The sequence below is a fragment of the Asterias amurensis genome, chromosome 17 (assembly GCF_032118995.1).
Source record: "Asterias amurensis chromosome 17, ASM3211899v1".
Taxonomy (NCBI): domain Eukaryota; kingdom Metazoa; phylum Echinodermata; class Asteroidea; order Forcipulatida; family Asteriidae; genus Asterias; species Asterias amurensis.
In genome coordinates, this window is record NC_092664.1 from 4404950 (window position 1) to 4421749 (window position 16800).

Below are 16800 nucleotides of genomic sequence, written 5' to 3' on the forward strand. Positions count from 1 at the left end.
CACAAATTAATCAATTTTCCTTGCCGTGGGCAAAATGTGATGAGTGTAGTTTACGTGTGCATCTGTCGGGTACCACACACGTGATGATTAGGACATCATTTTTTCTCAAAGTGATTTCCTGAAGATGACCAAATTGAAACTGGCGGGAGGCCATTTTGTTTTTCGTGAAGTCGCTGCCTGCAGTCATGCATGATTTCTTGATTAGGGTGTGATGTGTACTGTATAATCTTCGGTGTATGTCTTTTTATTGATTATTTTTTCTTTTGGTGAGGTCAACATTGCTATAATTGTATTTATTTGTATTTATTCATGGAAACAATATACAAATATTCATGGACCAACCTTCTTCAAAGGGAAGGTAAACCTTTTGGTAATTTCTCCAAAATGTTATGGCCATGAAATCTTAAGAGCTCGCTGGAGAGCTGTTGATATTATAAACATTGTTAGAAACGACCCCCTTTGAAGTATAGTTTTAGAAGAAGAAAATCTGAAACCACACAAATCTATGCAACAATGGCGACAGTTTTTCTTTCATTATTTTCTTGCAACTTCGATGACCAATTGGGCCCAAAATTCAAAGGGTTTGTTATTTGTTGGGATACACAAAGTGAGGATACTGGTCTTTGACAAATACCAAAAGTATACCGTTTGAAGGCACTGGACACTATTGGTAATTACCCATTGTTAACATAAAAACTTACTTGGTAACAACCAATGGAGAGCTGTTGACATTATTACAAAACATTGTGAGAAACGGCTCCCTCTGAAATAACGTAGTTTTTGAGTCAAAAAGTAATTTATTACTGAAATATTTGAATTGATTTCGAGACCTCAGCTGACGTCTCGAAATCAAGGCATCTGAAAGCACACAACTTGTGCGAAAAGGGTTTTCTTTTCTTCCATTCTGATATCGCAACTTCGACGGCCGAATGAGTCAACATTTTAACAGATTGGTTATGTTATGCATTTGATGGGATACACAAAGTTTTTGCCAAACACCAAAAGTAAACTCAAATATCCAAATTTTAACAGGTTTGTTATTCTGTGCATATTATGTTGAGATACACCAAGGGAGGAGACTGGTCTTTGACATTATAAACATTAAACAGTACATCATTTAAAACTGCAATCTCATTCCCCTCTTGTTATTATAGTGTGGAGCGTTGACATTTTAATATTTGATCTTCAATCAAAGACAGCTTGCACGCTCTACCTGCATCATTAGTCAAATTGATCCCCCGTGGTCTTTAAAGGTAAGGTCATATCGATTAATTATTCCTAACATAATGTTGCTTTATAATAGGCAAATTATTTCGAAATATATAAATGTCACATATGGCAGTTTCAGTCGAATATCATCGCTGCTTGCTGAGGAAACAGCAACAAACTGTCATGGTATTTTCACACTAACGTCGAATCCAACCACGTTTATAGCCTCGAGGTTGTAAAACATTGGAATGCCATAAATGCAAAAAAAAAGAACATATGGCCACAATTTAAAGTTTGTGACAAAATGTTTAATTTGGTCGGAACATCTGTTAACACGATTGAATGTTTTGCTAACATTCGGCCGACCATGCCATCCAGGGCGGTTTGTTTATCAACAATGTAATGGTATTTAGTCTTTTGTGAAGACATTTTAGTCGCTGCTGACGTAATTATCAAATTTAAGTATCGATTAATCGGCCTAATGAATGCAACTTAGACGACGTTTTGTTGCACAGAGGAATTCTAATAATATTTGTTCTTCAAATGTTCACCAAATGAGAAAGCCAACTTGCTATGAATCCATTCATATTTTCTCGTAAAAAAATGCAGGATAATTGTTTTTCAGATCTGATAAGTCTCCCAAAAATCCGACAAATCTCCGCGGTAGTAGAACATGCATATTTTATGCAAGACAGTTCTAGTTCTCTAAAGAACATATTCTACCATGGCAAGTAGATAATACACATGCTTACCGCAAACCAAATATATATTGCTACCTCACCAATGCAAGCGGCATCAAATCCGATAACATGTTAATATTTAGTTCAAAATGATACTTTATGCGGACCTTAACATCCTTAGCTGAAATTCCATGCCTTGTTTTGGGAGCACCAATGTTTTGGTGTCATTGCTATGTAGACATTCCTTTACCAATTTATATGAAGATTTACGGGATTTATAATATTGGAATCCTCTCGGAGATGCTAAGAGCTGTGACCAACGATGAGTCTCATGGGAGGATCAACGATCCGTAACGGTATACCTTACCGTCTCGGCTACACTTCATGTACCCCGTTAGTTTCTCTGAATCTCGGGCAGAGTAACTGACATCATCGCGGTCAACATGATGACATAATTGCCGATATTGCATGTATACGTGCGCTAATTTAAATTGAACACACCTGGCCAGGGGATAAATCTTGACGAAGGAGGAATTTTCTTTTCTGGACTAAACGTAAACAACAGCTGAAACTTCCATTCGTCAACTGAGTGATGAATACTTAACACTAAAGTTTACTTCAGGTCATAGCTCCGGTTGATGTTATTATTATTAATATAAAGTTATGAAAACAAGGAAGCCTCATGACAGTAAACTTAATCAATGTATCTCGCAAGCCTGATACGACCTCACAAGGGTGTGTGGTGTGAACACACACTGGGGTTAACCCCGAATCTTCCATACGTGCACAACGCCAGTGTACGTATACAATTGGTTTTGGAACCATTTGATTTTGTTTTAAATAGGCCTATGTATTTTTTCAAACTATAAAACTAACCCAAAACATTTCATTTCCAAAGTTGAAACAAAACAATCTTTTGTTTTCTGACAGTAACGTTTCTCAGATTAAAGTTTGTGGGATTCAAACTGTAGGCCCTATGTTTTTTCCTTGACCACATTACTTCGACGTGTATTTATTCTCGAAATGCTTTATCGAAAGCTGCTGTATTCTAACCAAGTAAGTTTATATTGGCATTGGTTTTAAGAGCGATTACAAAACGTACACCTTCCCTTTAATGTCCTATCCGAAAGGACGGATCAATCATAGTATAGGTTTTCTTTGTCAATTTCGGCAAATGAGCAGCCAATTTATACCATCAACCTATTCTATTTCGCGCGAAAATAGAATGCTACTGAAAAGGGTAATTCGATTTCGTTTTATGATTAGTCAACTGTAATGTTGCGTCATTCGATTTAACAAAATAGTCATTCAATTTAAGAAATCATCAAAGCAGCATTCAAATTCGCAGACGCTTCTTGAGGCGTGTGTGTCAGGAAAAAGAATGACGATACGCTAAATTTAACAGAGTTCTAAAGGAATTTGACTCGACTCAAAACGAAATTGAATGGACGAATTCTGAATTTGAAACGCAGTAACAACTGGAGAGGCTAAACAGCTTTAATTCGAACGCATGAAAATGAAATTGACTGCTCATTTGCCGAATTTGACCGAGAAAACCTATAAATTAAAGTATATTGATCAAGGACACAAATGTCACGACTGGGACTCGAACCCACACTCTGCCGTTCAGCAGAAACACCAGAGCTTGAATTCGGTGCTCTTATCCACGACACAGCAGCCTATTTCACGAAACGCTATGACGAGTTACTCGTCCTATCTTAGGATGGGTTCAATGCGTCCTAACTGCTATGGTTAAGGAACTTAACTCGTCCTAATTCTTAAGATTAATCCTATATAAGTTTGGAAGAGTTTGGTAAAATTGACAGCAGGTCATTTATTCATTCCGATACTGATAGACATTGAGACAAAATGCCATCTGTATGGAATCAAAGAGTTTAGTGTTGTTCTCCTGAAAGAAATCAACTGTCAAAATCCAAACCAAATTCATTCACAGTTAACAAAATACCATAACATTTCCTGGCATGACTTATTCTGATACGGTATGCAGAGAAAACAGCTTCTTGTGTGTGTTCTGAATTGAAGATGGCCACAGATGGCAGACTTTTCATGACGAATATGCACTCCAAACTTTCCCAGCACGTGTACTATATAGCTTCCAAGAAAACTGATTCACATATGCTGGCCATACCCCGTTGACGTTTTACACATCATCGTGTGTTCATCTCGGACGAAGTGAAGCGAATTATTTTCTCGGTAAAAACAAATCTCTTCACTCGAGTGTGATGTTTGTAATAAGTAAATGATCTTAGGCAATTTAAAATAATTCGCCATATTAAGGAATTTTGTAACTTCACGTGGAATGATTGGGATACAATGGTTTGCAGAGACACCTAAACCTTTCTGAGAATTTTGGTGGTTCAGAACATTAATGAGTTAGCCATAATGTTTATAATCCATAGTTCACCAAGTACCGTGCACTTTTGAGAAACTGGCCAAATAAACAAACTGCCATGTGAACTGATGAAGTGAATCAGAATGATCGTTGTTTTGTTGTTAAAGGGTCTGGGTACAAACTCACACAGTCTGAGAATAATGGTGGTTGAAGGCTTCCCTTAAAAATATTACTTGCTGATGAGGTGCGAGATAACTATGAAAGAAAAAACACCCTTGTCACACGAAGTTGTGTGCTTTCAGATGACTAATTTCGAGACCTCAAATCCTAAATCTGAGGTCTCGAAATCAAATTCGTGGAAAATTAGTTCTTTCTTAAAGACTGGGTTACTTCGGAGGGAGCCGTTTCTCACAATGTTTCATACCATCAACCTCTCCTCATTACTCGTTACCAAGTAAGGTTTTATGCTAATAGTTATTTGAGAAATTACCAATAGTGTCCACTGCCTTTAATTTAGGCATGAATTTTAAGGGGACATCCCCTATTATAATTAAAAGTAAGCATTACGTAATGAAGGTTATGTTTAATATGCATGAAGTTCTAGGTAATATCAGGGGATGTCCCTAGATCAAGGTTGTTTCTCATCTCCATCAACACCACCTGTCTATGTCCCGCAAGATGCAATTACTGCCCCTGTGTAACCATGCATGTCTACGTATCAATTTAGGATGGGGGGGGGCACACAAAGTGCTTGCTCTATCTTGTTATCAGATTAAACTCACGGGATCGTCTAATAAGAATGGAACGGTGTATAATTTCCAGACTTGGTAACATCATGGAGGAAGGCTCTTCCTTCCTCCATGGTAACATTCAATGATAGGTTATAGTTTCCACTGCAGTTTGTGAAGGTTATAGCTTGCGTTATTATAAAAAGTTAGCATTACGTAATGAAGGGTATGTTCGTTTGTGTGTCTGTCTGTCTGTCTGTCTGTCTGTCTGTCTGTCTGTCTGTCTGTCTGTCTGTCTGTCTGTCTGTCTGTCTGTCTGTCTGTCTGTCTGTCTGTCTGTCTGTCTGTCTGTCTGTCTGTCTGTCTGTCTGTCTGTCTGTCTGTCTGTCTGTCTGTCTGTCTGTCTGTCTGTCTGTCTGTCTGTCTGTCTGTCTGTCTGTCTGTCTGTTTTGTTTGTCTGTTTTGTTTGTCTGTTTTGTTTGTTTGTTTGTTTGTTTGTTTGTTTGTTTGTTTGTTTGTTTGTTTGTTTGTTTGTTTGTTTGTTTGTTTGTTTGTTTGTTTGTTTGTTTGTTTGTTTGTTTAGATGATCTTCCCATCAAGGGAACTCGACAAACATCCACAATGGGATATAAACAGCCAATCTCTCTCATACAAACATTGGTTTAACGTATATGATTATGAATTGCGCCAGTCAATAAATTGTGATTCAGTAACTCGACGTCAATATCATTACTCTAGTCATTGTGAAATCAGTGGTAAGCTGAGAGATTCGAACTGTTAAATATCAGTAAGTAACAGTGGTTGTTTCTTGTTCAAGGTTGCACCCGTCTTCATCAGCAGCACCTGTCTGCCCCGCAAGATGCAATTATTGCTAATAATAATGCGACGAGGCATTTCCACGTATAGGATGCATGGGGTATAATACCTGCTTAATTTGGTCATCAGATCACGCTCGCATGATCATACTAATGAGATCTTGAGCAGTGCTGTTTACAAATGATCATATTTTAAATCAATTTATTTCATTATTTTATACTACAGTCCAATGAAATGAATATTGGTATATGTCTTGGAGGTGTCTTGTGAATTTTATAACGTGCAATTGCGCCAGTTGCTGTTGAATCACTTATCATGCCTCACTACACCCTGAACAGGAATTTGCACAAGCTTATCAAGCCCCATCCCAGCGGTCTTTGGTTAAACAGATAGGGAGCGGCGAAAGACAGATGATTCTAAGAATTCTGAGAACGTTTTTTTCTTCGTTTCATGTACTTCAGAATTGTAAAACGAAGAACACGTACGAGGTTTCATTCGAGCATTGACCCATTTTGGCAGGTGACATTGGCCTGTTATGTTAAAATGGTACAAGAAATGGCTCTCAAGACAGTATGGCTTTATCCTGTCACTCCGCATTGCATTACTGATGTTGCCTTCTGGACGCATTAAAGGCAAAGTATACCTTTGGTTTTGGAGCCGTTCGATTGTTTTAATCCCATATACATAATAATAATGATAATAATAATAATAATAATATCGTAGTCTTACATAGCGCACGTATCTACCAAACAAGGTACTCAAGGCGCTGAGTATATAACAAACTTTCAGAAAGATAGGTTATTGCAGTGATGAATTCTGAGACCCAATTATTTAGCACCTAATAAGGGTTTACAAGGTGCTACGGCGCATTAAGCAGCCACAACCACGGAATCACCGCGGCGAACCCCTTCTCTTTGCAATAAGTGCACTGGGTTCTTTTACATGCGTTACACAACACATGTGACCAACGGCTTTCTGTCCCATCCGAAGGACGAAGCAATGGTTAAGTGTCTTGCTCAAGGACACGGTGCCATGTCATTATACAATAAAACTAACGTGTGAAAATTTCATTTAAAGCGATATTGCCGAATAATCTGGAAGAGCAATCCCTAATTGGAACACCCAATCTGAGAAACGTTTTAGGTAGAAACGTTTCTCAGAATGAAATGGTTTTGAATCCTCCTCTCTGTAACCACATTCCTTTGAAGGGAATGTTTTTCAAAATGCTATACATTATCAACAGCTGCAATGCTTTTTACCAAGCTTGTGTTTATTGTTACTATTATAATTTGTGGAGGTATACTGTTAGTCTAAATGTGCATCAACACAATCTTACATTTGACATTGGTGTAGCTTTCCTAAAAGGATGCTGCTGTTCTGGAAAGAGTTGGTTGCAATTCCACACAATAAGATATAAAACAGGGTTAGGTTCGGCATAAGGGGGAGGGGGTGCCATCATTTTGAAGAGCGTGGATGCATTTGCACCACTCTGCTCTCCTTAATCTTGTAGTCCTACATAAGGATGAGTGCCAACATTTAGTAGGCCTAACTCCTAATTGTATTAGTGGACTTCAAAGAAATGGAGACAAAGCAGAATGTTTCAACACATCTGGATGTGATTTCTGCTGACTGAGTTCTGTTTTAACAAAAAGAACAAACAGTTCAACTTGATGAAGACCTGGTTGAGTTAGAAATGTAAAAACATTGTAACTGAATTACGGAATGGATATCTTATATAGTGTGATTGTCAATAATAATAATAATAATTATAAGTATATTATATATATATACTTATTTATTTATTTATTTAGTTTATTTACTTACTCAAGATCTTTATACATGATACAAATATCAGCACGACGGCTGTTTTACATTATGATCCTGTATCTTAAAATTGAGAATAAGAAAACAACATTTACTTACAGTCAGAGTACGGTGACAACCTGTTTCTGTTTCTTAGAAACTGAATTATTCAAATTATTCGTTGGTCTCGCTTGAGCGCAAATGGATTACTAGTCTTAATTTCAAGTCTGATATCGCGGTTAGTCCTCTGCATCAGCCACTACAAAAACGCCCCACATTATTAGCTATCACCGTGACGCGCCCAAAGACGGGGGTTAATCTGCAAGAGGGCGTTATTTCATGCAATAATGTATTGGCTATCGGGTAGACTAATTTTAAAAAGCCATGATCACAGACTTGGAACCAAGTCTAGTGGATTACAGGAGCAGAACGTAATCATCACATCACCGTTTCTCCAAGCTGTGGCGGGCTTATATATAAACCATAGTTTGTCACAGTTGCTCAGTAAGTACCTTGACGAGCAAGCAAAATCATCCCAGAGAGACTATTAGGGGCCCAAATACAAAGATGACGCCTGTTTGTAGTTATGGGTTGGCGCTAGCGAGCCTGAATTTCATGCTGATGACAGGAACTGTGGCACAGACAGAGTCACTGCAAGACTCGGGTCATCTCAGAAATACAGGTGAGTTTTAAGTAAACCTTTTGTTTTTTGACATTGTTCGATTGTTTTAATCTTATCTTAAATGTAGATGTATGTTTAATAAAGCAATGGTATGTGAACATTTCATTTTAGATATCATTATTATATCAATGTTCTAGCATAATTTTTACCTTTTTTACGAGCAAGGTCTGGGAGGGCACATCTTTTTTGATGACATTTTTTTTCTTTTGCCTTTCTCAGGGTGGCCTCTGCTTGTGTTTATAAATGGTGGTCGCGTTTTTTAGATATCGCCAAACATCAACACAGGAAGAATATTCTCTAATATGAATACACAACCTGAAAAGCGTTATAATGACAGTTAAGCTTCTCAAAATCATTTTAGGGCATAACAAAAAACTTAAACCTTTTTTTATTTATATAACCATAAACTTCTGAGTGAAAATTTTCTCAAAATTCCTTCTATTGAAAGCTGATGTTATTGCCATTATTTTTAAGAGTGATCACCATGGCACAATTTCATAGAGCTGCTAGGCACAACAATTTGATAAAAATAGGATTACCAACCAAATTTCCATTTGTTGCATATTGCTTGTTACTGGTATTCAGCTGTAGTTTGCTTATCCTGAAAATCATGTGATAATTTGGTTGGTAATCCTGGGCCCAATTTCATAGAGCTGCTAAGAACACAAATTTGCTAAGTGTGAAATTCTTTCTTGATAAAAACAGGGCTACCAACCAAGTTTCCATGTGATACTCAGGATAAGCAAACAACAGCTGAATACCAGTATCAAGCAATATGCAACGAATATAATTTGGTTGGTAATCCTGTCTTTATCAAAGAAGAAATTTCATGCCAAGCAAATTTGTGTGTAGCACCTCTATGACATTGAGCCCCAATCTTCACTTTAAAGCCATTTTAAACGGGGTAATTAGTCCATGCAATTTTGAAGTAACCACTTAGACCATGTGCCAAGGGAAACAAGACAGCACACATGGAGACGATATTTTAGCTGTAACGCACCATCTCTATGAAAATAATATGGAAAACAGAAATGTGAATGGACTTTCTATACTGGCTGCCAGTAAATTGCTTCTTATGATGGCTTGAGTGCCTCGACCAATACAATTCTAGTCACAATGACTGACTCTGCCCAAACACATGTAAGTTTACGTACAACATAATTTAGTAAATAATTTTGAAATTTAACAAAATACATTTTTGTTTTACAAAATTCAAACGGTACTAGTCAACAAACAAACATCTTTGATTGAGCGACATCGTGGGCTTTCCCAAAATATCGTTTCTAATATCAAAGCTATTTCATTCAAGTTGGTACAAAGATCGGATGTTACCACGTAGTGTTAAAATGCGCAGTTCCAATCGTAAAAAACCGCAAACACACACAATGTCTATACGGACAGACCAGTTTAAGGGGGGAAACAACCAAACGTAGCTCATGTCAGTTAACACATTCAAAGAATTACATTGTTCATGGTATTGCTTACGCCGAGTTGTAATTTTAAGTACTGTCTAATCTGTCAGACAGTTTTTTTTATGCGGGTTTACTTCATTTCACGTTCTACACACTTTCAAAAATGCCTGGGCAATGAAAACCTTGCATATTTTTTTACAATCTGTGTTCAGTGATTAAACAAATCCCAAAGCAAGGTTGTAGACTGAGAAAGTATGCTTATTTTAACATGAATATTAAATTCAGAAATATAACTACAGCAAAAAATTGCAATCCGGAGCCCAGGCCCAAGCTGTGTTTTTTTATGAGCTAGGTCTGGGAGAGGACATCTTTTTTTTTGATGACAGTTTTTGGACTTTTGCCCTTCCCTGGACGGCCTGTGCTTGTTTTATTGTTTTGCTTTTTATTGTCTGAAGAATTAAAATAAAATAAATAAATAAATAAATAAATAAATAAATAAATAAATAAATAAATAAATAAATAAATAAAATAAACTCTTTTTGGTATCAAAAAAGGCCGTGAAGCCCATCAGGTATATCCACAGTAACTCCTTGCTATCAAACCATACAACGACCATGCAACCTACTTAAGAATCCCTGTGGTTACAACATATACTAGAATATCACCCCATGCTTCCACTAATTAAAACTATATCCTAGGCTTTATGAAAGTCAGTATTAAAGGCAGTGCACACTATTGGTAGTTACTCAAAATAATTATTGGCATAAAACCTTTCTTGGTGACGAGTACTGGGGAGAGGTTGATGGTATAAAACATTGTGAGAAACGGCTCCCTCTGAAGTGACGTAGTTTTCGAGAAAGAAGTAATTTTCCACGAATTTGATTTCGGGACCTCAGATTTAGAACTTGAGGTCTCGAAATCAACCATCTAAAACGCACACAACTTTATGTGACAAGGGTTATTTTTTCTTTCATTATTATCTCGCAACATCGATGGCCGATTGAGCTCAAATTTTCACAGGTTTGTTATTTCATACATATATGTTGAGATATACCAACTGTGAAGGCTAGTCTTTGACAATTACCAATAGTGTGCACTGCCTTTAAAACAAACATGCTATATATAGTTTCAAGGTTGTCTAGATACAAATTAAGACTTCTTCAATGATTTTGGCAGATCAATCCCCTTCATTTTGTTTTCAATAAATACATCGTACAACGAGCACTCTAACAGCTATGGTTAAACTCAACCTTTTAATCTTAAAGGGAATGTATACCTTTGGTTGTTTTAACCGTTCGATTGTTTTAATCCTATATATAACTGTAGATAATATAAAACAGTAAAACTGGGCGGCGTTTATGAGATATCAACGGAAATCAGGAGCGAATATTTCATGCAGGAAGAAAAATCCAACTTGTTTTAACCGTTCACAACATTGAAACTAACCTGTGAAATTTTCAATTAAAAGATTCACTTGATTCATCAACTTTCATAGAATAGTTCATCAAATTCATAGTATAAGCCTATGGTATTACTTAACGAACATGCTGTTAATAACTGAACGTTGTGGTAAAATCTAACTTGTATACTTATATAACAGTAGTTTGAGTCTAACACTGTAATTTAAAGCGTGAACCCTAAAGTAAGCTCCCCATCACATAAAAAAGTGATTGTAATAAAATATAAATCAGTATAATACTTGATCCCATGAATTATATTATTTCATGTTTTTCCCTGTTGATTAAAACAGCATGGCTCTAATGAGGTTCACTAGTTAAACAATCGCAGTCAACATTGTGTCTAGACGGCTCATTAGTTGTTAATTGTCTACTCCTTCCGTCAATAGGCCTAATCAGAAAAACCAATCAGCGACGGTCAAAAACCAGTACTCTTCTCACTTGGTGTATCCTGTATCCTGACATAATTATGCGTACAATAACAAATCTGTGTTGACTCAATATATTATTGGTCATCGCAGTTGCGAGAGAATATTGGAAACAGCAAAAGAAAAAAAACACCCTTGTCACACAAGTTGTGTTTTCAGATGCATAATAAAGGGATTCAGGCCGAAGTCTTTTATTATTCGAGTGAGAAATTACCTCTTTTTCAAAAACTACGTTACTTCAGGAGGGAGCCGTTTCTCACAGTGTTTTATAATCAGCAGCTCCCCATTTCTCGTCATCAAGACAGTTTGTATTCGACAATTCATGCCTAAAATCTTACTCTCAGTGTGGGATATAGATTACTGTGATGGCGGAGGGTTATTTTGGTTGGAGGGAAATGGTATAAAGACCATGGCCGAATTGGCGTTTGCAGCTAGATTTCCGCGTCATCCATGCGTTGAGATTAGGGCCAATTCCATAGCGCTGCTTTAACGGCCAGGTACAATAAAATTAAGAGAAAAAATGGTTTCCACAATAATATTTGATTTTAATTGTGACTGTTTTCTGCTTTCAGATGATTACAGCAATGCAACGGGAACCTGCGAAAAATACGACAGCCAAATGACCTGTCCCTTCAAACCACCCCAACCACTCTGTTTCTGTGACGATTTGTGTACAAAGTTCAACGACTGTTGCAAAGACCCTCCTGAAACTGCAAGCTCAAAGCCCGCTTCTTCTTTGCAACGTTTGACGGGAAACGATCTCAGGCCATCAAATGAAACCACCAGTGACGTATTTATCAACTTAGACTACCACGCATGCGTGGTTGTACCAACAGAAATAGCCAAGTTCACAATTTTCCGTGGGTGGTACACTCTACCATACGGCGTCTGGATGGTTTCCAAGTGTCCGCCATCTTGGAATGACGTCATCATCCGGAATCGCTGCGAAGCGCCCTCTGTTGACGATTTTGATTTGATGGTTCAGCTTCCATTTGCATCACATGACAACACCATGACGTCATTTCGTAACATCTACTGTGTGCTGTGTCACAGTCTGCAGTTGTCAAGTGTGATGAGTTGGGACATCAAGATATCAGCTGCTGTCCTTCAAGATTGGAAAGCTGACAATTATTCCGTATCGATGATTGATATTCTTAAATCATCACCCAATTTAGACAGAACCCAACCTCATATTCAATTCGTACCCACTGACTTAAGCTCAAGAGCATGCCTCCCAAATATCATTGACACATGCCCAGTTGGGTATGACAACCAATTCGTAATCGGGCAATGTAAATCTTACATGAACGCTGCAGTGAACCCACTAACAGAAGTTATATACAGGAATTGGTACTGTGCACTGTGCAACGGTGGAATCGACCCGCAAATAAACATCTGTAACTCTTTCAGGTTGGTACCACCTTTGTTATTTACAACGCCTCTAACGGCAGTTATAGACTTCAGAGAAAGTGAGAGTTCACATTCCTACTTTGGTGAAGAGTTTCAAACTGCCTGTGAGGAGGGTGAGTTTTTAGATCCATTCTCGCTTCGCTGTCGGGTTTTGCAGTGTCCACTGGAATTTGGATATGAAGATGGGGTCTGTCTCCAAAAAGCGTCAAGTGCACTCGAGGATGATACAACTGATAATCAAAACTGCCTCTCGCCAAGTTATATGGAAATTGAAGTGGTTGTTTGTGGACATGATGATGAAAACCCATGCGAGTCGTTGAACAAATGTCTGCAAATGTCTTCACAACCCGATATTCCGATACACAGGTGCGTTTCTAAACTGGAAAATGTGCAAAAAGCTTCGGACTTCAACTGCTCCAGTGTGGTGCGCATTATCCAAACGGTAAACACAACTGTCCACAACTTGAGTGATGTAATAGAGAACATGTTTAGATGTCCTTTAATGGACACCGTACACCGTCTTAGTGTAAAAATTGGCTGTTTGTCTTCATCCAACATCAGTTGCTATGACTACACCACTTCTGATGAAAGTGACGTGTATTTGACATCTTGGAACAACTCGCGTGCTGTTTACGTTCGCCATTTTAATGGTCTGTACTCATTGGAGGAAACAGTTCACCAGATAACTTACAAACAAAAAAGAAACAAGTCTTTAAGTAAAGAATACAAAGTCGCCATCTGTGGAGAACCTATTCAGTTGAATTGCTCCTTGGTGGCATTGGATGGCAGTGACTTTGTTCTCAAAGAGGATGCACAGCGAACAGATACAAACTATCTCATCCTCGACACTGGGGGCGCTCTGGTATGTCACTATCTAGTCTCCATCAAAGAGCCAGGCGTGCATGGTTTAACCATAGTGACACTTATTGGTATCATTCTATCCATGTTGGCACTTGTGGCAAGTTTTATCACCTATCTTGTGTTTAAGACTATACGTAACCTACCAGGTAAATGCGTCATGGCACTTATTGTTGCTGTCTTCTTGAGTCAGTTCTTACTTCTGATCACAGGAGATGATGTTGCGAAGTCTGTAAGTAAGGCATCCTGCACCTTCCTGGCAGTGTTTCTTCACTACTCCATACTTGCAACATTTAGTTGGACCAACGCTCTTGCATTGTACCTGGCCAGGACTCTCGGACCGAAAGCTAAGCCAGCGGCCGCTACCCAGCATCGTAAATCCTTCTTGATGTACAGTATCTTCGGCTGGGGAGCACCTTGCCCAATAATAATCATCTGCATCATCATCTACGCGTCTTTGGATAACGCCCTCTACGGCGTGTCTGTCGGAGTCAACGGAACACGAAGTTGTTACATCATTGATCGATACGCCAGGTTATTGGCCAGTTTGATCCCAATCTGTGCGTCTCTTGTGACAAATGCTGCCCTCTTCGTCTGGATACTGACAGGGTTTACGTTTAGAAGGACGCCCTCTGCTAAACTTTATTCCAAGAAAGTTCAAAAGAGCCGTGCAAGAAGAGACGTTCTAATTTCTCTCAAGGTAAGCCCCTTTAAAGCCATTGGACCCTTTCGGTACAGAAAAAGAAAAAAAAAGTTCACAGATTTACAAATAACTTACAGGGTTTACAGAAGGTAGTGGTGAAAGACTTCTCTTGAAATATTATTCCATGAAATGCTTTACTTTTTGAGAAAACAGTAAAACAATATAAATTCTCGTTAGCGAGAATTACGGATTTATTTTAAACACATGTCATGACACGGCGAAACGCACGGATACAAGGGTGGGTTTTCCCGTTATTTTTTCCTGACTCCGATGACCGATTGAGCCTAAATTTTCACAGGTTTGTTATTTGATATAGAAGTTGTGATACACGAAGTGTGGGGCCTGGACAATACTGTTTACCGAAAGAGTCCAATGGCTTTAAAAAAGAAGTTACAATAAACAACTTTCAGAAAACTGTTGACTTTCAGAATTAGGACAGTGGAAACTGGAAACTGGAACACACCCAGTTTAATACTACACTACACGCGCGCGCGCGTTGACCGTCATCACATCACATATAAAATGTTTTCGGGCCACCCACTGGACACTTTAAAATTACTAAACATAATGTATTTGCATAAACACTTTGGAAACGCGCAATGGAGAGCTGTTGATAGAACCTTATGGAAACGACTTCCTCAGAAGTAACGTAGTTTTTGATGACGATGTAATTTCTCACTGAAATTTTTTAATCTTAGAAAGACTTCCGGCCTGAAGCATTTCTCAGGCATCTGAAAGCACACACTTTTGCAGTAAGGTTTATTCTGTCGCTACTTTCCTGCCACTTCGATGGCCAATGAGACATCATTTGCACAGATTTGTCATTTTATGCATATTATTATGTTGGGATACACCAAGTGGGCCACGGTCAGTATTGCGTCTATGTGTTCAGTAAACTGAGTGAAGAGTTGAGAATTTATTGTCTGGCCACAGACTCCCTGTGATCACGACGACCGTGCCCCTTTAAGTGGTGCTACTCGACACCGTGCGTTTTTATCAATATTATTCAAAATCTATTGTCTTTGTAGATTGGATTTCTGTTGGCGTTCACCTGGATATTCAACCTTCTGGCAGTCGTACTGGATAGCGAACCCCTGATGTACATCTTCTGCATTCTAACCTCCATTCAAGGCGTTTACATTTTCCTGGCCTTTACGTTTACAAAACAAGTGAGGGCGCTGTGGAGGGAAAAACTCGGGTTAAAGCAAGAGTCTACATCAGGCAGGAAAACCATACAGAAAGGGAAGAAAGTGTTGCCATCGTCGCATGAGAAGAAAGATCTGTGTGGGAGGCATTCACCATCAGAGCATATTGATACAGCACAGTGACGTCACTGGTAATGAATGAAACTGTTTCTAAACATGTAGGCCTATGTCACATCGAACCTTTAACAAAATATATTTGTGATGGTAGTTGCCGTCTTCTATAGTTAAAAGTTAAATGTTCTTCCACAAATAAAGTACTTAGGCTTATATATAAATAATAAACATCGATCCTGCAGTACTGTTCCTCAATGGCCAATTGACTTTGTCCTGAGGCATGGGAAAACAGGCCTGCAGCCGATTTCTCGAAACGCTAGGATTAATCATATATCGAGTGTTAAAAGACGAGTAAACGATCGTCCTAACTTAGGATTGGTTCAATAAGCATCATAACGTATAAGGATACGGAACTTAACTCGTCCTATAAGATGAATCCTTAGTTTAGGAAGAGTTTGGTTAAATTGATCGACAAAATGTAGCATTTATACGTAACGAAATAAAGGTTGCCAGCCAAAATACCTATGTCGCATGTGGTGTCTAACACTGCTATATCCCGCTCGTTTCTGCAGTTTAACATTTCAGGTTTTTCTTCGACAGAGGGCGCTAGTTGCAAACTCATTTCAGTTCTACTCGTTTGTGCTGAGATAGCTGCTATGGCTGCAGCTGTAGCCCAGGGTGTTGCTAGGGGCTTCCATATGCGTCAACGGCTGTTTAAAGTGATGATCAAGCCAAAGCAGTAGTCGCTATAAAAAAAACCATACACAGCATAAGTGCTGATTAAATTAATGCTATATCTTATACAGGCCTATGAACTTTGTAGGGGCACAGCCATTTTCCTCTGGTTTATTAAAGGGACTGGCACTTCCATGAAGAAAGTAAATTTGTAATGGAACTTTGCACAGGGCACCACAGCAATAGCTGTTTTATTGTCGTAGGTTTTAAGTATTTGTAAAAGATCTTAATTAAGACCTAATTATGTTTGTTTTGTGCACATGCATA

The 16800-nt window shown here is 38.3% G+C and overlaps 1 protein-coding gene across 1 annotated transcript; it reads left to right on the top strand.

The window, feature by feature from the left end:
* The first annotated feature begins 8129 nt into the window (after window positions 1–8129).
* On the top strand, window positions 8130–16346 carry LOC139949620 (uncharacterized). The gene is made up of 3 exons (XM_071948059.1): window positions 8130–8271; window positions 12141–14536; window positions 15568–16346. The coding sequence occupies exons 1-3, from the start codon at window positions 8157–8159 to the stop codon at window positions 15865–15867; spliced, it is 2811 nt and encodes a 936-aa protein (XP_071804160.1). The 5' UTR covers window positions 8130–8156; the 3' UTR covers window positions 15868–16346.
* The last annotated feature ends 454 nt before the right edge of the window (window positions 16347–16800 follow it).

Bases quoted from the DNA above. Each gene is read 5' to 3' on its own strand.
- LOC139949620 (XM_071948059.1), top strand. From the start codon at position 8,157: ATGACGCCTGTTTGTAGTTATGGGTTGGCGCTAGCGAGCCTGAATTTC. The intron at 8,272-12,140 runs GTGAGTTTTAAG...TTCTGCTTTCAG, and splicing joins GGGTCATCTCAGAAATACAG to ATGATTACAGCAATGCAACG. The intron at 14,537-15,567 runs GTAAGCCCCTTT...TTGTCTTTGTAG, and splicing joins ACGTTCTAATTTCTCTCAAG to ATTGGATTTCTGTTGGCGTT.